Source organism: Gracilinanus agilis, chromosome 6 (assembly GCF_016433145.1).
Source record: "Gracilinanus agilis isolate LMUSP501 chromosome 6, AgileGrace, whole genome shotgun sequence".
Lineage (NCBI taxonomy): Eukaryota > Metazoa > Chordata > Mammalia > Didelphimorphia > Didelphidae > Gracilinanus > Gracilinanus agilis.
In genome coordinates this window covers 205181899-205205244 of record NC_058135.1, presented here as the reverse complement: position 1 = coordinate 205205244, position 23346 = coordinate 205181899, and the positions used below count along the sequence as shown (strand labels likewise).

Here is a 23346-nt window from a genome sequence, read left to right as displayed (position 1 = left end):
GAGCTAAGTCTTGAAGGGAAAAAGAAGAGGGGAGAGAGGACTTTCCAGGGATAGAAGATAGCTGAAACAGTGCAAAAGGATGGAGCCTGGAAGATGGAGTGCCACAAATGAGAAATTGAGAGATCCATGTGGCTAGACTAGAGTAGAAATTGGGTACAGCTGGCAAGAAGGAATTAATGTGAACATAGGAGCTTTAATAAATGCTTATTGAGTTGGCCTGAAGCATCATTCCATTAATAATACCTGGATGACTCCATCCCTACCCATTCATAGTAGAGTTCCTTTTAATTCCACTGGTAATAAAGAGGGAGGGTTCTGAGAATCCAGTTCTGCAGGATAGAAAATTGACACACTGCTTCTCCATCCTCCTCTACCCCCCAATCCAAAATATACAGTAAGACAGACCTCATCCTATCTAAATTGAACAGATAGGGGATCCTGTCTTCTCCTAAGAATCCACTTATTCTACAGTACTGTAGTTGGGTGGAGAAAGCCCGAGCCCCATCCTTTTGAATCCCTTGGCCCTATTCTTTGGACACATTCATATTCCTCAGACAACTAGCAATGGAGAGGACCCATTAGTGATTCAAAATCACCTGCTGGCAGACTCAAATCATGGATATCCTCTATGGCTATTACTTCTTGGGGTCTCCCAGGCTTGCTTTGACTCCTGAGGGCTGGAGACTGTAAATGTGAGAGGGATAGAGAGAGGGAGGAGAGAGAAGGTGGACTAGGGTAACAGGGTATATGAGTTTTCCTGCAGGAGAACTCTCCCCCAGCCCTGCCCCACCTTGCCCTGCCCCAACATCCTTAATTTCTTATTCTAAGATGAACTGAGAGGAAGTAGGAGGGGAAGTCATGCTGGGCAACTTGGGAGGGAGAGGAGAAAAAAGCAGACTTTTGTTGTTTTCAATATTTATCCCCCAGGAGAGAAAAAAGCCTTAGCCTCAGAGGCCAAGAAAAGCCCTCATCATCCTGTTCCTGTACACAGGCTGGGGCTTTCCCCTTTAGGATGGTGTCCTCAACACCAAATATGCTTAAGCCCTGCCCCAACTGTGAAATCAGTGTCGTGGGTCAGTCATGGTCCTGGAACAGCTCTAATTCTGCTCCTGCCAAGTGAGGCCCAGCCCATACCCCCTTTTCACCCATACTCAGTGTCAGCTGATTCAGCTAGAGGCACAGAGAAGCACTGGGAGGAAAGCAAAGACAAGGGCTTAAAGAAAGCCAATCATGAGGGCCAAACACGATTCTTTAATATCCGAGCCTGCCGGCTTTTCTCTGTGGCCCTGGGTGGTTTGGGTGGGTGGTTTGGCTAACGCCGGGGTGCAGAGGGGATGAGAAGGGTTGGTGTAAGCCGTTGGGGGCCACCCTTTGTGTCCATCATCAGGACCAGCTCCTGGTCATCCTCCTCTGCCTGTGACACCAGCTGTGTGATAGTCTCCATATCCATCATCTCTGCATTCTCCACGATGGTGGTGCTCAAGGAGATCTCAGTGGCTGAGGCCTTGGAGGTCTCCACCGTGTCCTCCATGCTGGTGAGGACTGAAGTGCTCTTGGAGGTCGGGATACTGTGGGAGCGGGAGAAGTTGCGCAAGAAGGAGGCAATACGGCTGGGTTTCTTAGGTGGGGCAGCAGGTGGTGTGCTGGCTGAAGTCTTATTCTTCCCCATTTTATGAGAGGTCCTGGAATTCTTCAAGTTTGGGCTATGGGTGGAGGCTTTGTGGGCAGAGGGGCTGTGACGGCCTCCCCTGGACCGGTGGCTAGATTTCTGAGTCTCCTTGGAAGACATGCCTCTCCGGGATGTCTTCTGGCCAGTGCTAGATGCCCTCTCACCCCTTCTGTGGCCCCTTTCTCTTTGCCGGGAGTGCCTCCGGGCCAAGACTATCCTTTCCTTGGATGTCTCTGGGCTGCTTGGGGTCACCCTCTGGCTTCCATCTCGCTCACTCATGTAGCCCTCACTCTGTAAGGTTGAAACAAGGGGGTTATTGGTCCCCATTGTGGTGATGGCTCCCACACCTGCTATGGCTATGACTTCATGTCCACTGGTAGTGCCTGCTATGGTCCCACTCAGTGAGTCTCCGGACATGCTGGCAGCTCCAGCCAGTGCTAGACTCATACCGGCAGGAGACATGCCCTCTTTTGTCAGGCCAGTTGCAGTCCCAGCCAGGGCTACACTCATGCCTGGCCCCTGAGTGCCTGCGGCGGCTGTCCCCATGCCCAGGGGGATCCCAACTATAGCCTTGCTTGCAGGGCCCCTGCTGGCAGCAGCTCCCATCGCAATGCTTGGGACAGATGGTGTGCTGGGGGGTGACATACTAGGCACCCCCTTGATGGTGTAGTGCCGGGTTGCCAAGTCCTTTTCTGAGTCAATTCCTGTGCCACGAAAGCCCTCCCCTGCTGCAGCAGTTGCCATGATGACTTCTGGCTTTTCCCGAATAGAGGCCTCGGGCCCCATGTGAAGACTCTTGATACTCACTTTATCCTGCTCTCCTTCGCTATGTAGAATAATTGGTTCCTGCGACGGAGATTTATCTTCAGCCATGAAAACAGGAGCTTCAAGGCCATCTCCAGCAGGTATGGCATGGGTGCTGCTGTAGCCCTCGATGGGTGGCCTCAGGAGGTAGATCAGCTTCTCCCAATAGGAAAAGAGGTCTTCTCGGGCATCTGAGGGCGGGCAGAGCTGGAGGTAGAATGACCGCCCGCTGGCCAGCTTCAGCCGGAGCTGCTGCTTCTCACGGTCGTGAACAGAGATCTTCACAAACTTCAAAGGGAGTAGCCTGGTCAGCTCCAGGGTATTTGAAGGGTGAGGAGCCGCGCGCATTTTGCGTTTGTAGCTGCTGCCCTCCAGAGTGGGCTGATCCTCAATGTATGAGACAGGCCGGGCCAGCAGCATGACATTGGGCAAAGGGAGGATGGGGCTGGTGGATACGATGCCCACGGTCACCATGCGTACCCGGTTATGCACATCGATCACCTCCCCTCTCTTGCTGATCTGAATGAAGTCGCTCTCGAACATTGGGGCATACTTGAAGGCATCATACTCCCCCTTGTACAGCTGCTTCTGCAGCTCCCCCATGGAGGTGTTGAACATGCCCACAGCTCGACCGCTGGCTGCTGTATAATAAGGGAGCATGGACTCACTGCTTACCGCCCTTCCTCCCTTTTCTTCCTTCAGAGTGGACATCGCTTTCTCCTCGTCTTTGTTCGCTCTGGGGGACAGACAAGACTGGTGGCAGGCCGGAGTGCAACCGCTCCACTGCCTCCTGGCCGCGCTCTCGCTCGACGCCTCGCGCGGGTGCTGAGGGAGAGGGACCCGAGATCCGGCGGGAGGGGGTGGGGCGGCGCGGGATGCTCCCTCCCTCTCTCTCTCCCAACGGTCCCGCGGCCAGACTGGCTTGAGTTGAGTCTTGCGGAGAGGTAGAAACTCTGTTAGGCAGAAATGAGGTAATTCATTTGCAGGCATGGGGGATAGCCTATAAAAAAGCACGAAAATAGGAGATGAAATGCCATGAATAAGTAATAGCTAGCAGTCCTATTTGGCAGAGAGTAATATGCTATCAGCCTATATAGTTAGGCTAGAGCCATCTTTAAATCCCCTGCAACACCTCAAAATTTGTGCTCTTTATCCTCGAGCAAGGCGTTTTAGCCTTTTTTGTGCTATGAACCTCTGGCAGTCTGATGATACCTATAGCATTCCTTTTGGAATATTTTAAAAAATATATAAATAAAAATACATAGGATTACAAAGGATATGAGAGGTTAGTGAAAATAAAGATTTATTTCCCCCCCATCCAAGTTCACAGACCCCCTAAAATTTATTCATAGGTTCCTTGGAGGTTCACGCATCCAGAGTTAAGAATCCCTGTCCTAGAGGCACTGAGAAGTACTAGTGGTTTCTTGAGCATATTTGAAACCTGGTAAAAGATACACTTTACATATATTAGTTTTTCAGGTGTTCGATGACTGGATTAGCAAGATATGAAGACAACCTAAAGTTTATAGGACCAAAAAGGGTTTAGAATCACCCCATCCTCACATGCCTTCTTTCAGAATATAAGAACCATTATTATTTTTTTTTTTTTGGCCACAGCATTCTGCCCATAAGAGATGCTTGATATATATTCATTGAATGGAATGGAATTTCCTTACTCTGGATGAATATATAAACAAAAGTTGTTGTAAGAATTCCAACATGATGTTAAACTTAGAATTATGGGGGGGAGAAATCTTATGCAAACTTGGTCCTAAGTGCTTATGTCATTCAAGGTCTGGGTTTGGTTTAGCCATTCCAAGAGATTGGCTATAGAGACCCACAGTGATAGAGAGAATTAGATTCTTGTAGTTTATGATAAAGCCATTCATCGTCCTGACCTTGTCATTCATTGCTTCAAGAAAAAAAAAATGTCATTTTAAGGTTTCCTTTCCTATCATATGTTCTGTATCTGGGACACTCTTTACAACTTTAGCCTCCTATGGCAGTTGTATATGGACATGCTACTGCCATGTTCAACCTAGATTAGAATTCTTTAACATCAAAAGAAGAAAGGGGGGAAGTCCCATAGATAGCTCTTGTGTTCTCAGCTATATTGGAAGGATATTATCTTGTTGCCAAATTCTTTATAATCAGTTCTGGATAGAGAATCATAGCATAATGATGATATGAGATAATAGTCCATTATTAGTTGAAATGACTATGTAGGCACTCCTCATGATAAGTTAAAGTTATTATCATCCCTATTTCTAGGACAGAAAATAACTTCCTATAATCTGCTTACATGAAAGAAAGTGGATATAAGCTTGAGCAAAAATCAAATCAAATGCAGTTAATCAAAATGCAGTTATTCTTCACTATTCATGAATATGGTCATATTTAGAATTAGAAGAGACCTTAGAGATCATCTAGGACAAGTTCTTTAATATTTTTTTTTGTGTTATGGACACCTTTAACAGTATAGAAGTCTATGGACCTCTTCTCAGAATAAGGTTTTTAATTATACCTAATAAACATATATAAATTCATAAAGGAAATAAAAAAGCATTAAATGTAATTATCACTTTTTAAAATTCAGGACCATAGTTTTAAAAAGTCCAATATAATCCAACTTTTTTACCTTATAAATGAGGAAACTAAGACCTACACCCATGACTTGTTCAAAGTCACAGAGGTATCATAACAGATTTTAAGTAATAGATTTAAAAACTTTTAGTTTTTGGAAAGATATGATATGGCCTTATCCATGTAGATTAGAGAGGCACATGAAGTAACAGAGAGAGAATTGGACCCAGAACATTTAATTGTGAGGTATAATTTTGGAACATAGTAACCTTTTGGCCATGGGTAAGTCACTTAACTCTTAGTTTGATAAGATTCAGTTTCCTCATCCATAAAATGGGGGTAATAATAACTAGCTCACAGAATTATAAGTGAAAAAAAAAACCTTGATAGCTTAAGCTATTATTGTTTTCAACTGAAACAAAGAGGAGTGAGGAGTCCTAGGTCTGCCTCTGGGTGTTAGATCTTGACCGAGTTACTTAATCTCAATATTATGTCAATTTTTATAATATAGATTTGTACAGTTAAGGGAATCTAAAAAATCAACTTGTCTTACACATCTGAGTGGAAATGTACTTTACAACATCCTTGATAAAGGACAGCTTCAGCTCAAAGTCCTTTAGTGAGGGGGAAATGACTCCTTCACAGATATACATTTCACTTTTGGATAGCTAAATTGAGAAAGTTTATTTTTTCTTATGTTAGGTCAAAATATTCCTATATGAATCTTCCATCCATTGTTTCTTTTTTTTCTATTGGAAACATGCAAAATGAGCCTAATAGACCTTTCCTTCAGGCTAAATATCTCTAGTTCTTCAGACACTCCTTATATAACATGATATTGATACCTTGTTGGCCTTTCTTGTAAGCTCTAAAGTTTATTAGTTTGTCATGAACTTGACTATCCAGATTTGAACATAATATTTGAGATATAGAGCAAAAAGTAGGAGTAAGAGGAGATTATCATCTTCCTCAACCTGATCATTCTACCTCAATGGAACCCAAGAGGGTTAGGTTTTTGCAAGTGATGTGGGTGTTAGTTTCATCTTCCTAACTTGATTATAAGCCTTTTTGTCAACTTGTTTCTATTCTTTCTTCTCCAAATATGAGTCACAATTCTGGACATATAGTGAGTTCAAGGAATGTTTCTTGATTAATTAATTGATTCCAAGAAATTATATTATTATTATTGTTCAGTTGCTTCACTTGTGCCTAACACTTTGTTACTCCATGTGAGGTTTTCTTGGCAAAGATACTGGAGGTTTACCTCTTCTTTCTCCAGCTTGTTTACCAAATGAAAAGGAAGCAAACAGAGTTAAAGGACTTGTCAAGGGTCACACAGCTTATAAGTTTCTGAGGCTGAATTTGATCTCCTGAAGATGTCTTCCTGTCTCCAGGTCCAGAACTGTATTCACTGGACCTCTTAGCTGCCCCAAATTAAATTATACAAGCCCCTCTCATTTATTTACTTTATAAGGACCATTCTCATTCTTGGGAACATTTTTGCTCTATTGGACCTTGAAAATCTTGCCTCACCTCCCACCCCTCTCCAAATTGGCTATCGTGCAATTTATTTTCTATTAAAAATTCCTGGGGTATTGGATAGAATGAAAAAAAGATGTAATTGGTAGAAATCACCTTTTTGTTATAGAATGAAAATTGGAATTGAAGCCAAGGGTCCTGGTTAGAGATCCACCTCTGACACTTCTGTGACTGTGGACAAGGTACTTGCTTTTTCTGAGACTTCACTTTTCTTGCCAATAAAATTAGAATATTTATCTGTCCAAGTAATTTGTAAGGCACCTTCTAACTCCAAATCTTTTGTTCCTATGACCTCTTTTTAAAAACTTTCATTTAAAATTTCCTTTTATAATAAGCTTGACAAATGTCCACAAAGATGACCTTTTTAATATACAAAGAACAAAAATTGTCTAGGAAGCTTTTGCTTTGTGTTATACAGTTTTAAAAAGTGTGTATGAAATTTAACATGATAATAAAAACATATGTCATGTAGGGGGAAGAGTAACTGAGAGTGTTCTTTTGGCACAATCCTTTTGGAACTAATGTTTGTGGGACAAAAACTACCATCCTTCCTTTGAGGCATCACCAACATCTTAACTTTCAACTGTTAGCTCCCCTTTTTCAGTCAGCTAATTGAATGGATTAGTGAATTCCCCATTCTAAATTAAATTGCTGATGAAGGATAGGTCATGGACCATGCTCATTAAGTTCTGAAAAAAATGATCAACAAATTGCTGATGAAGATTCAGCTGATGGCAGCCAAGGTGAAGGAGAGGGGAAAACAATGTTTATCAGCTAGAGATGAAAACACTTTGGAGACTGGGGACAGGCCACTCCATCCCATGCAAAGCCTATAAAATACTCACCAATGAGAATCTGATGCACAGTTCATTTGCTTTGAACTCTCCTGGCAGCCATCTGGATTTGAGGACAAATAAAATGGATTGTAGCCCCTTAATATGATCGTGATAAGCCAGTGAAAATGGAGATTTGTAATAGGTGAGGGCAAGAATATCTTCAAGAGACGTTTTGGCATTTTTCTGGAAAGAAAAAAATAATTACAATTCAAAATATAAAATGCTCTTTGGAGAAGACCTACTACTTTATTTTTTTAAACCCTAACTTCTGTGCATTGGCTCCCTGGTGGAAGAGTGGTAAGGGTGGGCAATGGGGGTCAAGTGACTTGCCCAGGGTCACACAGCTGGGAAGTGTCTGAGGCCAGATTTGAACCTAGGACCTCCCGTCTCTAGGCCTGACTCTCAATCCACTGAGCTACCCAACTGCCCCATGACCTATTACTTTAACTAGCTTATCATGCAAATTTTTCAATGGCAATAATAATAATGAAAGTGGGGTGTGACATGCATCATTTATGTTAGTAACTATCATTAACACTATATAGCAAAATGTTTTATTCTGCTTAATCTACTACATCTCTAGGAATCAGATAAATCAGGTTTTATTATCTCCATTTTTCAGACTGGGAAACCGAGTCTTAAGGAATATGAAAGATTTACCCATTATTATATAGCTAATGAATGCTAGAAGTAGGACTTGAACCTAGGTCTTCTAGATATATAGGTAGGCATAGGCATAGAATGATTTCTATTCTTATCTCTCCCTCTTGGAGATTCTCATTTTCCTAAAAGCTCAGCTCAAGTTCCACCACCTAAAGAAGATCTTTTCTTATTTTCTTATTTTCTTATGCCCTCTGATATTACTTTGTACTTATATTTTATATCTCATATTTATTCCCTTATATGTATCATTAGAGCTGGGCAGCTGAAGTGCCACAGTAAATAGAGCACTGGTCTTGAAATCAGGAAGTCTTATTTTCCTCAATTCAAATGTAGCCCAGACACTAAGTAGCTGTGTGATCCTGGGTAAATCATTTAAAATGAGCTGAAGAAGGAAATGATAAATAACTCTAATATCTTTGCCAAGAAAACCCCAAATGCGGTCACAAAGAGTTGGACATGACTGAAATGACAGAACAACAACATTGTACCCTTAGGGTTTATAGAATATAAGCTCCTTTATGGCAGGGGCCATCTCATTTTTATCTTAGATCTGCAGTGCTAGGTATTATCACACCTATTATATAGTGAGTTATAATGGTTATTGAATTTAATTAAATTACCTTCAGGTCCTGTCTGAAGATGGTCATGGTCATCTTGTGAAATGACACTCAATGGCAGTGAAAGCTAAACTATATCAATTCCCCATGATTGATTTCATCAGTGAAGTTCTTTGGAGTGAGATGGGATTATCTTTCAAGCCCTTTCCAAACATATTTTATGAAGTTATATAGCTGAATATTTTTAAAAACTGGACCAGAAGTCAAGCATTCTTGTTCTCAGTTCAATGCTCTTTCTTATCTAAATCTATGATCCTATGACCTGGGTTTGAATATGCCCTCTGACACTAGCTTTGTAACCAAAGTTTTTCATCTGTAAAGATAATCATTTCTTTACATAACTCACATTTATGTAAAGAAGGCATTTTTAAACTTTATTAGGAATATATTGATATTTTACTTTCCCTTCTGTTTTACTAATGGGTATGATTTTTTATAACTATAAATAATAAAGAATTATAAATAAAATATATTATATATAAAATATATTTAATTAATATATACAATTATACAATCATACATTGTATAAATCATACCTGTTAAATATCTCTGCTATCAGTGATACTCTTTACCTTCCTTATTCTTATAAATATTGAGATTGAGAAGGGAATTTAGAAAAACTCTCAAAGACTAAGGCTTTGATTTTTATTTGATTTTGAGAAGCAGCCATCCATTAGTTGACCTTGATGCTCTCTACTTCTTCATCACTTTGTTGAGTTTCTGGCAGCTGGAACCCTTTGCTTGCTTTGTCAGGGAATATGACCTTGTCTCTCATTCCCTAAAGGGACTTTGAAATGACTTCTAAAAATGGAGAGGCATGTAATGTCCCTGTTCCTAAGCACCAAAGAGTTTTCAGCACCCACATGTGACCTCATTGAATTTCATTTTCATCCTCTGCAGATCTTTTTGCATGACCATCAAGGTTTTCATAGATAAATCAAGCACCAACAGCTTTTCAGCTCCAATGAAATAAGGAAAAACTTAGTGAGGAAGCAAAATAGATTGTGAAATATAGTCTATTCTTTCTTGAAATCATAGAATTCTTATGCCCAAATGGCTTTAAAAGATTGCCTGCCCTTTGATCCAGCCATATAAATGCAGGGTTTGTACTCCAAAGAGATAATAAGGAAAAATACGTCTACAAAATATTTATAACCATGCTTTTTGTGGTGGCAAAAAACTGGAAAATGAGGAGGTGCCCATTGATTGGGGAATGGCTGAACAAATTGTGGCATATGATGGTGATGGAATAATATTGTGCTGAAAGGAATAATGAACTGGAGGAATTCCATGTGAATTGGAAAGATCTCCAAGAATTGATGCAGAGTGAAAGAAGCAGAATCAGGAGAACCTTATACACAGAGATGGATACATTGTGGTACAATCAAATGTAATAGACTTTTCTACCAGCAGTAATGCAATGATTCAGGACAATCCAGAAGAACTTATGAGAAAGAATGCTATCTATATCCAGAGAAATAACTGTGGGAGCAGAAACATAGAATAAAATCATATGATTGATGTTGTTTGATGGGGATATGACTAGGGTTTTGTGGTTAAAAGATCACTTTACTGCAAAGATGAATAATATGGAAACAGGTTTTGAACAATGAAACAGGTATAACCCAGTGGAATTGCTTGTCATCTCTTGGTCAGGGGAGGGAAAAATCATAAATCATGTAACCACAGAAAAATATTCTAAATAAATAAAGAAATAATATTAAAACAAAGAAATAGGGGGCATCTGGGTAGCTCAGTGGATTGAGAGTCAGGCCTGGAGACAGGAGGTCCTAGGTTCAAATCTGGCTTCAGAACTTTCCAGCTGTGTGACCCTGGGCGAGTCACTTGACCCCCTTTGCCCACCCTTAACACTCTTCCACCTAGGAGCCAATACATAGAAGTTAAGGTTTAAAAAAAAAAAAGAAATAGAATTCTAGAACTGGAATGCCTCTTGTATATCCTTAAAACATCTCACTTGACAGATGAAAAAAAACTGACACCCAAAGAGGGGCAGCCTAAAGCCTTCCTGCAATTACTCATGCTATCATCCCTTCCTGGAAGAAAGGAAGGGCAGGGAAGCCTGATATTCAGGACAATTCAATTTAGTAAACATCTTCAAAGATCCAATGTGGGTAGTACTGGGGAATACAATGGCAATTACAAAGTCAATCCTTGATCTCAATGAGTTCAGGTATAATAAGAGAATGATCCTGGCAGAAATTTGTGAGCAGAAAGAAATCCATGCAGTTCATTCAGTCCTAGCAGTGGTTCCCAAACTTTTTTGGCCTACTGCCCCCTTTCCAGAAAAATTATTACTTAGCACCCCTTGAAATTATGAAACTATATATTGAACTCAGAATAGAATGTAATACAAAAAAAGTGTGGCCATCACTGCCCTCCTGGATTGCTGCAGTACCCACAAAGGGGCGATAGCGCCCACTTTGGGAATCACTGAGTAATAGGAACAGAGATGTGAAGAAAGGGGGACATCAAAGAACATCAAGTTCAAACACTTCATTTTACAGATGAGCAAACTGAGGCCCAGAAAAGTAATATTAACTTGACAAAGGTCACATTGAGCCAGAATCTGACTCCATACTTCAACAAATGTTTATTGTGGACATCCAGTCTATAATGGTTGCATAATTCTCTTCATTTTCTTAAGGATTCTAGTTTTGGTCTCTTTTCCTTTGGCAGCATGGAAATGAAGAAATGAAAGTCTTGGAATCATGCTTACTTATGGATTGAGGAAGTCTAATTTTGGTCACACATACCTTAAGTGAAATGACCCCTAAACCAGATACATCATTGACCTATAATAATGATTGAAAAAGGATTGCCTGTAGTCAATTGGATATTGATCAGAGAGAGGGCAGAACTAGATAGGTCAGCTACTTCAAGTTCCAGTTTGCCTTCTATATATAGACATTAACTTAGATTAAACAGAGACTCTAGATTGTTATTCAATATATTTCTCCTTGACTTTTGCTCTAATCATTGATTTCTATTTCTCAGTTAGAGGGCAGTACTGATTCTTGCCTTATTGTGTTCTACCATAGTAATCAACTAGATGGCAAACTCCTTTATTGGGTTTAAAGTCCCATTTTGTTTCACTCAGAATACTCAGAGAGTGACAAATAGAAGGTACACAGTAGATTTTTATAGAAACAAATTGTGGATAATTAAATAGTAAGCATCAGAAAGGAGTTGTGTTCAAAGTAGGAAGCAAAAAATGGAATGAATATTAATGTGATTGGGTAATTGGATAATTGGATAAAATTAATTATTTTATTATGATAGCAATTATTGTATAGCAGAAAGTACATCAGATGATGACAGAAGGTCTAAGATATTAGTCCTTGCTCTGAAGCTAACTAGGTTTCTGAATATGGAAAAATTATAGCTTAGTATCAGTTTCTACATCTATAGAATGCGGATTATAATACTTCACAGATTTGATGTTTTATGTTTGTTTTAAACAGAAAATGGTTTGGTAAGGATAGATTCTGATCAACTTTATGAGTTTTGTTGCATATATCTTCGTTTAGAGCTTGAGAAGGAGAACATGAATATATCAAAAGTCAGTTTGTTTTGAGGACACAAATGACTCTTATGACTTGGGAAGCCTACAAGTTGATTGAATAACTAGGACTTAGAAAGACTTTCCTGTCAGGAGAAGAGTCCATTTTTATGATCTTTTAAGGCAATTTGACAGATCATCTTGGCCTCTTATGAATTTTTTATTCCCTATTCCTATTCTTTAAAGGCAGTTAAATGAAACACTGAATAGAGCTCTGGAATGGAATCAGCAGTGCCTCAGATTTAATCTTAAATAATTATATAGGCAAGTCACTTAAGTTCTTGCCTCAGTTTCCTTTATTGTAAAATGAGTATAATAACAATTTCTACATCTCAGGCTTGTTGTGAGGGCATCAAGGGCAATAAAATTTGAAAATACTTCATCCTGTGCCTGGAATGTATGTATTTTAAAATTTATATTTATATAAAATATCTATATCTATATATATATACATATATATAATTTCAGAGCTGGGAGGATCATTGAAGATAGATTTGGACAGATCAAATTGATCAGTCATATAGAAAACTGATGGCAGAATCAAAAGTAGAGCCAAGGTCTTCTGATGTCTAATCCAGTGAATTCAATTTAATAAAAGTTTACATGGTTTAATATAGTTGAGATATTGTATTAGGCATAGAGGTGAAATGAATACTACACAACCTCAAATAACTAACAATCTAACTGGCATGGAAAGATAAAATATGTCCAGATAAAAGAATGGCATAAAGTCAAATACCTTTCAACTCTGATCCCAACCTGACTTTCCATTCATTGCATATTATGATCCTTCCTGAACTATTAACCTCAGCCATACTGACTCCTTTGTTTTGAACAAGCGATGTTTCATTTTCGATGACTGTACCTTTACAGTGGTTTTCCTCAATGGCACCCTGCTCAGTGCCATTTAGAGAAACCCTTTCTTCCTTTAAGATGAAGCTCAAGAACCACTTTCTACAGAAAACCTTTCCTGACCCACATAACTTATATTGTCCTCTCTCTCTAAATACCTTGTATTTTTTCTCTTTGTATTTATTTTATCTATATGTATATTGATTTACTTTTTCTTTCCACTGCATGCTAAAATTGTCCATGAGGTTTTCTTGACAAAGATATTGAGTAATTTACCCTTTCTTTCTCTAGGGATTAAGGCAAACAGAGGTTATTATGACTTATTCAAGGTCTTATAGCTCATGAGGCGAGATTTGAAATCAGGTCTTCCTGACTTCAGGCCCAGTGCTCTAACCAAAGTGCCTCCCTATTTTAGAGTTTAATGCCTTCATAGTCCTATGCTTTTTGAGACAGTCTTTACAAATATAGGTCAAGTTAAACTTTTTTATTATTATATGTTCAAAGATTTTTCCTCTTAAATTACATTGTTCAAGGAAATATAAGGTTGGCAAATCTAATGAAATTAAAAAAAACACAACACTTTATTAATTTTATTTTCATGTAGAGTAATTTGTGTTCGCCATTGATATAGTCTAGTTTCCATGGGATTTTTAGAAGGTACCTTGATGTATTACATACATTTAATGTAATTTTATTATTCTTTAATAATTTGATGAAATTGGGTTATGCAAAATTTAATTATTTTCAATAAATATTTAATGACCCTTTACTATGTTCCACAGTCTGTGCTATGTGTCATAAATGATTCAAAGAAGCATAAGATATCATTCATGTCCTAGGAAAGAGTATGTCATACTCATATGTAGAATGAAGTCATATTGTGGAAGGTCCTGAATTCTAATCTGAAAATATGAAATCCATCCTGAAGATTATGAGGAACCATTGGATGTTTTTCAGAAGGGAATTGAAATAATGAAATAGATGATAATTTGAAGTCAGACTAGAACATAAATAGACAGTATCATAATATTTTAGTTTGAGTAATGAAAGGCACTCTGCAGATATTCTAGTCCAGAACACCACATTTTCCAATGTGAAAGCTGAGAGCCTCAAAGGGATAAAATTAGTCCAACATTATAAATGACTAGTAGTGGTAGAACTTACATCCTAATCACTGTCCTCAAATCCATTGCTCTTTCACTATACATTATCCTAACTGAAGACAAGGCAACTGGGTAGAAGGTCATCATATTATTTTAACTTTTAATTTAGCTCAGTTAGCAAGCCTTATTGACTATAAGAAAGTGGGTATTTTATCATCAGCTTTTCACTTATGTATTCATGATGTCTACCTCAATTTAGTGTAAAAATGGGTTTCACATAACTTGGTCTAGCTAGGCTTCTATGACTTATCAGTTTCAGTGGATAAAGCACTAAACTTTTAGTTAAGAAAGTCTGAGTTCAAATTCTAGTTTAATAACTATGTGACCCCCAGCACTTAAGATCTTTTCTTAGTTTAAAAATGTATAAAATCAAGTACTTGGAACTTGTAGCTTCAAAGATCTAGACTAACTTTAAAGCTGTGATCTTTATTGGTCCATAAGGAAATCCAGAAATTCAAGAGGTAGAATTCTGATAATTGCTTCATGTCTATGTGTCTTATCCCTTCTATACAGGCTTAATCACAGTAAGGCCCAGAGTATTATATTCTACTTATTTTGCTTCCTTTACAAAAACAAGTATAGTGGTAGGTCTGAAAAAGAGGTTGCTAAATTCAAATGAATGGAAATTGCCGCTGCTAAGGCTCAGATTATGCTTTTAAGAGGTAAATATTAAAATAAAATGGTTTGTACTAGCTAATTAAAAAGAAATATAGGGGGCAGCTGGGTAGCTCAGTGGACTGAGGGTCAGGCCTAGAGACGGGAGGTCCTAGGTTCAAATCCGACCTCAGATACTTCCCAGCTGTGTGACCCTGGGCAAGTCACTTGACCCCCATTGCCCACCCTTACCACTCTTCTACCAGGGAGCCAATGCACAAAAGTTAAGGGTTTAATAAAAAAAAGAAATATAGTTTGATGGAACAGAATAGACTGCATACTTAAAAAACAGATGAATATATGATAAACTCCCAAATTACAAAACACTGAAGAAAAATTATTCAATAGCTGGATAGTAATATGAAAAAAATTGGATAGGGCCCACATTTCATAAAGAATTATAGACTCTTAGATTTGAAAATATTCTTAGAGATTTCTAGTCCTACTCTCTGTGCAAAGAATCTTTTATAATATTCCTGAGAATTAATTATCAAGTTCCTGTTTGAATACCTCTTCTGAACAGACTTTAGAGGTAGCCCAATCTACTTTTTAAAAAAATAATTCTAACTGTTAATATGTTTTATCTTTGATCAACCTATATTTATTTCTCTGTATCCTCCATCTATTGCTACTAATTTTTCATGATGTAAAGAAAAGTCCAGTGGATAAGTAATCAGATGACCTGAGTTTACATTCTATCTTTGCTATTAACTAGCTCAGAAGCCCTGGACAAATCACTTGACCTCATTGTATGATATCATTCTAATTTGTAAAGTTAGGTAAAAATCTTACACAACTGACCTCAAAGAATTATTATAGCAATGGCTTTAGAAATTATAAGTTTCACAATATAGGGAATTGGAGCAACTCTCTCTGACTACTGAGAGCGATTAGTATAGAAAGGTTGTCTTTTACTCCTGGTCTTATAAATTATTTTAAGGCCAGATGCCTTCATCAGGAAGTTTTTTTATTTTTTTCAAAGAATCACATTTTCTTTTCTGATAAATTAGCAGTGTGTTCTCATTTGAAGCCTCTCTTAACTGCTTAACTGGAGAAAAGATGATTTCCCCTCCTTTCTGACAGCAAAAATATACACTTACTAGGGCAGTTGAAGCACATCCTGTCAGTGAAGCTCTGTCCAAGGTACTGGAGGAAAAAAATCACCTGGATACACATATCTAGAAATGCCTATGTAGGCTGTACATTTTCGAACACCAACTTATTATGACTCTGGCATTTTCCATTTAAGCTTTAATGGCTGCCTGAAAGTCAGAACATTTTATTATGGCTTATAATAGTCATAATAACAATAATATCTCCAATTTGTACAATGCTGTATAACCTTTAAAAAGTGATATACAGTACCTATCCCCCATATTAGAAACCTGGAGGCTGTCTTCGACTCTTTCTACTCTCTCATCTCTGATACCCACTCAGTTATGAAATCTTTTGATTACATTTCTTCAATATCTTTCACATCTTTTCCTTTCTCAATTCTTACTTCCGCCATCTAAGCTTAGGGTTTTATTGCCATCTGTTGAATTACTGTTAACAGTTTCCTAACAAGTCACATGTCCACTCTTTCTCATCTCCCATTCATACTCTATGAACACAGATCTTCATTATCCATAGATTTGATGTTTTTTTCTGTGCTCAAATATTCAATGGTTTCCTAACAATTCTTGACTAATGTTAAAACTTTTTTCCTTTGTGCTCAAGAATTTCTGACACCACCACATTTTCCCACATAAATTTCATATTATTACTGTTTGAATATTTTAAGATATAATCAGACTGAAATACTTTATTTTTTCCAATGTCTTGTGCTTCTCAAGTCTCCTGTCTTTGGTGGCAGTGTCTTTTATATCTTGTAGGCCTACTCTTCCTCTATTGGTAAAGTCCTACCCAATCTATGCCTTTATCTAAACCAATGACAAAAATGTTGTTACTTAGAGTCAAGCACATGTCCCTAGGACATTACAATAGAGAATGCCTTCCAAAATGATTCCAATTGTAATGACTATATCCAGTCATTCAATCAATTATGAATTACCTAAATACTATACTATTACTTAGTCTGTACCATCTACAATTTATCTCTAAGAATGGCATGATAGACTTTGTCAAATGTTTTACTAAAGCTAAGTAAACTGTATCTAAACATTTTTCTTATTCACTGATCTAATAATCTTTGGAAGAGTAACTGAAGTTAATACGACATAACTGTTCTTGAGGAAGCCATGTTTTTTTTTTCTGTTCAATGCCCTCCCCACATATATTCTGGATTGATCCCTTTATAAAATATTCTATAACTGTGCTCTCATCACTGCCTGCAGGATTATTGCACTCGACTTCTAATTGGTCCTTAAGCTTTTGGTTTCTCTCTTCTCCAATTTAGTTTCCAAAAAGCTGCCAATTGATCTACTTACATTACAAGTTTGAGTATCATTCCATGCCTCAGAAGTTTTAAGAAGTGACTCTTCCCTACTCTTATGATAAAATAGAATTTCTTTTAGGCATTTAAAACCTTTTCCAATATGGCTCCAGCCATTTATTTCCAGATTGGCTGATTCATGCATTTTATACTCATTCTGAAGTATCCTGCTTTCAGTTCTTTCTCTACAGGAATTCCTCTCTAATACTCCAATCTTTGCATAGAATCTTTCTCATTTTTGAAATCCTTTCTCTCCTTGACTCTGGTTCTTGGAACCCCTGGCTTCCTTCAAAGACTATCTCGTGATACATATTTTAAGAGGTTATTCCTGACCCTCCCACCTTCTACTTCCACACCAATTATTGTGTGCTTATTTTGTATAGATCACGTATATACTTAATCCTGAATATATTGTATCATTCTAATAGAATATAAACTTCTTGAAGTAAGTGTATCTCAAATACCTATGACAATACCTAGAACATTGTAGCTTACTGAATTCTTAGTAATTGATGTTGTAAGTCAAGTTCAGAATAGCTTTCTTTTTTGTAAACTTCTTGGCAGCAGCACAGTACATACCATAATTCCCTTATGTGTATAAGGCATATCAGAGGATTTTATACATACTATATGCTTAATAAAGTCATTGATTTGAATTTAATTTTTTATGTTCTAGGTTACCTTCTAGCTCTTAGATTCTGTATTCAATACACCGGCCAGTTATAGATTCCATGTTACATTCTTATGTCCCTTCCATATATCATTTTAAATTTTATACTCTCCAGCTTCTTTCATTATGATTTCCTTTGTTCTGTGTTCTAAGAGCCCATCTAGTTCTAAGAGTCTAGTGAGTCTATGAGGTTGAAGGAAAATAAGATAAAATATTTTAGTTAAAAAGTAATGTTTTCTTTGAGTTGTGAGTGCAAATTCCAAATAAAAATAGAAGCCATGTTCCCCGATTCTTGGTAAACTTTCAAGCCACACCCAAAGAATAGACTGAAAATAACTAGGTGTCTGAATTTTAACCTGGAGAACAAAATAAAGTTTGAAGAAAAGTGCAGTGATGTCTTAATGTGTCTATAACCCATCAAAGCAAATTTCAGTGTTTCCTCCATCTCTGCAGGCAGTAGTACCTCTTATACATTTTCTCTTGATATCATACAAAGATGAATACAACCCCTAATCTGTCTATCTGTTAGCCCTCACTCTTACTTCATTACCGACTCACTTCCTTTACCAATCATATAGAAGCTTTTAATGTCACTTCTTGTGTGAGCCACCATTAGTAATTTATTATAAGTTTCTTATACCCACGATGAATGTTTCCATTGTGTTTTAAGTCACTTGTAATTTGATTCTTCAGAGTTAATGCTCTTCTCTGATTCACTCCCATGTAATGTCATTATGAGAAAATTAGTGTTAAAAAAAGGTGAGATTTTACAGCAGAGATCAGCTTGAGGTTATCGAAGATGTCATATAATAGTTGGGTCTATCCCAATTTACTCTTCCTATTCTCCACCCCTCCCATCCATTCCTCCTCCTAATTCAACAGGGTACCCATCCAACTGTATATTATAATCTGCATCCAATTTAATGATGTATGTGTTTGTGAACTGCTGGAATTATCTCCTTTAGAAAGTTATTGAAATGCTCATTTTATTTGTCCAGTACTTGGAATTGCGGGGAAAAAATAAAATCTTTATTTTAAATCTTCCAAATCAGGCCCATTACTTGTTCAATATGGTACATCGTGAGTGGAGGCACAGCTCTTGAAATACATTTTCAAGACCAGGGTTCTAATATTGTAAAAGGGTTGCTGTGAGGACCTAATGTGATATTGTAGGTTACTAGGCTAGTCATCACAAATGACTATGACTAACAATAATCATTGTGCCTATTGTTTTTATATGAAAAAATAGAAAAGAAATGTATCATTCATAGATGAAATAGAAGTTGAATCTCTGTTTTCTTCCAGGAGAGACTAAGAGGGTCTAGATCCAAGAAGGTTGAGATATCTGGGTCAGAGCTAAATAAGAAATTTGGTTGCAGATGGAAAAACTTTTTAATTTTAAAAACAACAAGATTATCAAAAAGAGAAAAAAAACTCAAGTAACTCTAAAAGAGTAAGTATTGACTTACTGACTTTAAGTACTAACATTAAGGGAGTCATTATGAAGGAGACATAATTTGTTTTCCAACAGCTACAGCTTCCCTGTTCTCCCTTTTTACTGCTTTGGTGATACTCCATCTCTCTGTTCACTCAGACATTCACTCTTACCTTATACTCTCCCCAGGCCCCTTTTTCCACATCCTTCTCTCAGGAAGAGATCTAATAAATTCACTCACAAATAGGCATAAATGACTGACAACATGTAAGTGATGTTAGTCTCTGAGGAATATTTGCCTTTAAATGGAAGGAAAGACACTTTTAATCAAAGTAATGCATCTTTACTTGTAAAATTTCAGTAATCACTGAGCAGGAGATGCTTGGGGGCAGAATGACTTTATTTGTGCCCTTGAAATCACAATAGATAAGTAAACCAGGTACCTATTCCTCTGGTACATTAAAGAACCTTAAAGGTAGTATAGATTGTGTGACAATTCAGGCCAGCATGGTCCTCAACCCTATATAGGGGAATTGGATGAAGATTCAAGTTAGGGACACTCAAATTGTTTTCTGAGTCTGGTTCTAATCTATGTACTTGTAGATAGGATGTCCCTTTCCTTACTATAGTTTCTATTGTGTTTCTGATGTGATTAGAAAGATCATAGGATCTTAGGTTTTAAAATTGGAATGAACCTCAGATATCTAATGCTTCATTTTAAAATTTAAAAATGAAACCCAGAAAGTTTAAATGGCCAGAAAGATCACCGCCCTCTGCCATGGTAAGTAGCAGAGTAAGAATTTAAACTTTGGTCCTTCTGACTCCAAATCCAGGATTCTCCACTGCAGCATATTAACTCCATTATGGGAGGAGTTAAAAATGACAATGAGGTTGTAAACTCTTCAAAATAAGAAGAATGTTAATGCCCTCAACAGGAATAGGAAAGTTAAGAAAAGTAGGATAATTATCAAGAAAGATTAGCAATTTTGCTTTGGATTCATCTTGTTTGAAGTGTGTATGGAGCATTAAGTTAAAAAATGTCCAATTGTCAGTTGGTGGTATCGAATTGGAGCTTAGGAGAAAGATTAAGAGTGGAGATATGAGTTATAGGCTAAGATATGTCCATAGCAGTTGATGAACCCAGTAAGTGAGTGAGTGTAGAAAGAAAAGAAAAGAGCTCAAAAATAGAGGTTAGTGGGTATGCTTGTATGTGTTGTGCATGTGATTTGTGTGGGAAATGAATTGTTTCCACATTCCTGAAGTTATAATCAGAAAAAGCCCTAAGATTCTGTGTGGTGGGAATAAAAGTAGAAATCTAGTGACTAACTAGATACCATGATAAAATGACTACAGGCATGGAATTGGGAAAAATAATAGATAGTGTAAAAGTGTCTATAAACTTTTATGGTTAAAATGCATTATGATAATCCTGTGAGTTAAGCTAGCACAAGCAATATAATCTAAATTTTGTAGATGAAGACAGAGTAATAAAAAGAGGTAAAGTGACCCCCAAGATCACTGAGTTCATAAGTGGCAGACATGGGACTCAATCCTAGGTCATCTGATTTTTCAGCCTGACATTCAAATCTCTCTCTATGGATGCCATCTGCATTTCTAATCTTATTTCTCATTATTCTTTTTAATTCAGTACTAGCCCAAAGGTGAATATTTACATCAGTCTTACTTCATTTTGATATTGAACAGGCTTAATAGTTCATGATCTTTCATATGATTACTATACTGCTCAAAAGCCATCCATAACTTTCCTCTCACTAAAACATGAAGTCCAATGTCCTTTATCTTTCATTTAAAGTCCTCTGCAGACTCGCTGCAATATATCTTTCCAAATTTATTTTTCGTTTTTTGCTTTCACTGGCTCTCCAATGCAACCCCAGTGATCCCACTGTTTCCCCAATATTCCTTGCAAAAATAATTGCCTATTACTAAGATGAAATCATTATCCTCATTGTCATGTCACCATCATCCATAGCTAGCACTTATATAGCACTTACAAATAGTATTTCATTTTATTCTGCCAACAGTCATGGAAGGTAGGTGCTATTATTGTTCTCATTTTCCAGATGAATAAATTGAGGCAGAGGTTAAGTTACTTGCCCAAGGTTATACAGCTAGTAAATATCTCATACTAATTGTTGAATGAATATAATTGATATCTGTGATTACCCCCCCAAAATTGTGCCTATAGTAATATCAGTTTTGGCTTAGTGAACATCTATCTCATTTATTTATGAATATAAATTAATGGAATAAAAATGCTCAACACCTTAAGTTGGTCAAGGACATACTGTATAAAATGCATTAACTATGCTTATGGTGAGACATGATGCTGACTAAAATTTAGGAAGATTTTCTGTTAATGGAAAATTCCATTTTTGTGTCCTAGATTCTTTTCTACTTGATTAAATATCCTGGTCTTGTGAATTCAGCAACTACTTTCTTGAAAACAGAGATGAAATATCTTATTTAAGGGAATAATGTATTTGCTAATAGAATCACTCAATCTTAGAACTGGAAGGCACCCACAAGGCAGTCAAATCCCCATTCAATGCCCAGATCTATAGGGTCTTCAATAAGCAGTCATGTATCTTTATGTTTGAATTCCTACACTGATGAGTTGCTCATTACCTACCAAAGTGTTCATTTTATTCTCAGATAAAACTAGTAGTTAGGCAGTATTTACTTATACTGAGCCAAAATTTGCCTTATTATACCTTCTTGACCTTTGTGTTTTGTCTTTTAAGCAAACTTAAGCCATGCTAATGTGACAGGTTTTTTGATATTTGAAGAATGCTATCCTATTCCTCCTATGAATTTCTCTAAGAAAAATATATCTAATTCCTTCTACCTACATATACAACCCTGATCTCATATGAGCTCCATTTTTGCCTTTCTAATTGTGTACTGGACATTTTTATGTCCCCCTGGTACCTCAAACTAAACCTGTTCAATATTGAACTGATCAGCTTCCCCTCTAAATCTAATTCTTTTCCTAACTTCCCTACTGTCATTGGTGGCCAATGACAGCCCTGTACTATGGGTTTTAAGCCTTGGAGTCATCTTTATCACTTCTCTATCCTTTACTCCTCTCCCCAAATTAATCATTTGGTAAGTCCCATTAATGCTAACTCCACAGAAACATTAAGGAAAATAACTCTCAAGAGGCAACATTTCCTTCTCAGACCATAGCAGTATCAGACATTGCAGCCATAGGTATGTATTCAGGACTCTATCCCTTCTCCAGTTTTCCTGCCACACTACTATAGTTCAGGCCACCAGTGCCTCTGACCTTTACTCTTCTCACAGCTCACACTCTCTTCCTCCAGAATCTTCTGCCTCTAGTACATCCTTCACACAGAGCTGAAATTTCCTTCCTATAATACTCATCTGATTATACCACTGCTCGGCTCAAACACTTATGATGGTTGCTTATCATCTTCAGTTTAAAATACAAGCTTGGGGGCAGCTGTGTAGCTCAGTGGATTAAGAGCCAGGCCTAGAGATGGGAGGTCCTGGGTTCAAATCTGGCCTCTGACACATCCTAGCTGTGTGACCTTGGGCAAGTTGCTTAACCCCCATTGCCTAAACCTTACTGCTCTTCTGCCTTGGAACCAATAAATAGTACTGATTCTAAGATGAAAGGTAAGGGTTAAAAAAACAAAATTAAAAAATTAAATAAATAATAAATAAAAATACTTAATAAATAAGTAAATAAATAAAAACAAAATAAAACAAGCTCATCAGCCTGGCCATTTGAAAAGCTTTCACAATCTTGTTTCTTCCTAGCTTTCTAGCCTTATTTTATACTGTGTCCCATCTTACACTCTAA

At 37.4% G+C, this 23346-nt stretch overlaps 1 protein-coding gene across 1 annotated transcript; it reads right to left on the bottom strand.

The window, feature by feature from the left end:
• Positions 1–1312: 1312 nt before the first annotated feature.
• LOC123253108 (protein FAM71A-like) lies at positions 1313–3184 on the bottom strand. Its single transcript, XM_044682396.1, has one exon. It carries the CDS (start codon positions 3182–3184, stop codon positions 1313–1315), a length of 1872 nt encoding a protein of 623 aa, XP_044538331.1.
• Between the last annotated feature and the right edge of the window lie 20162 nt (positions 3185–23346).

What these genes read in the sequence shown, in the direction of transcription:
- LOC123253108 (XM_044682396.1), bottom strand. Translation starts at nt 3,184, where the DNA reads ATGTCCACTCTGAAGGAAGAAAAGGGAGGAAGGGCGGTAAGCAGTGAG.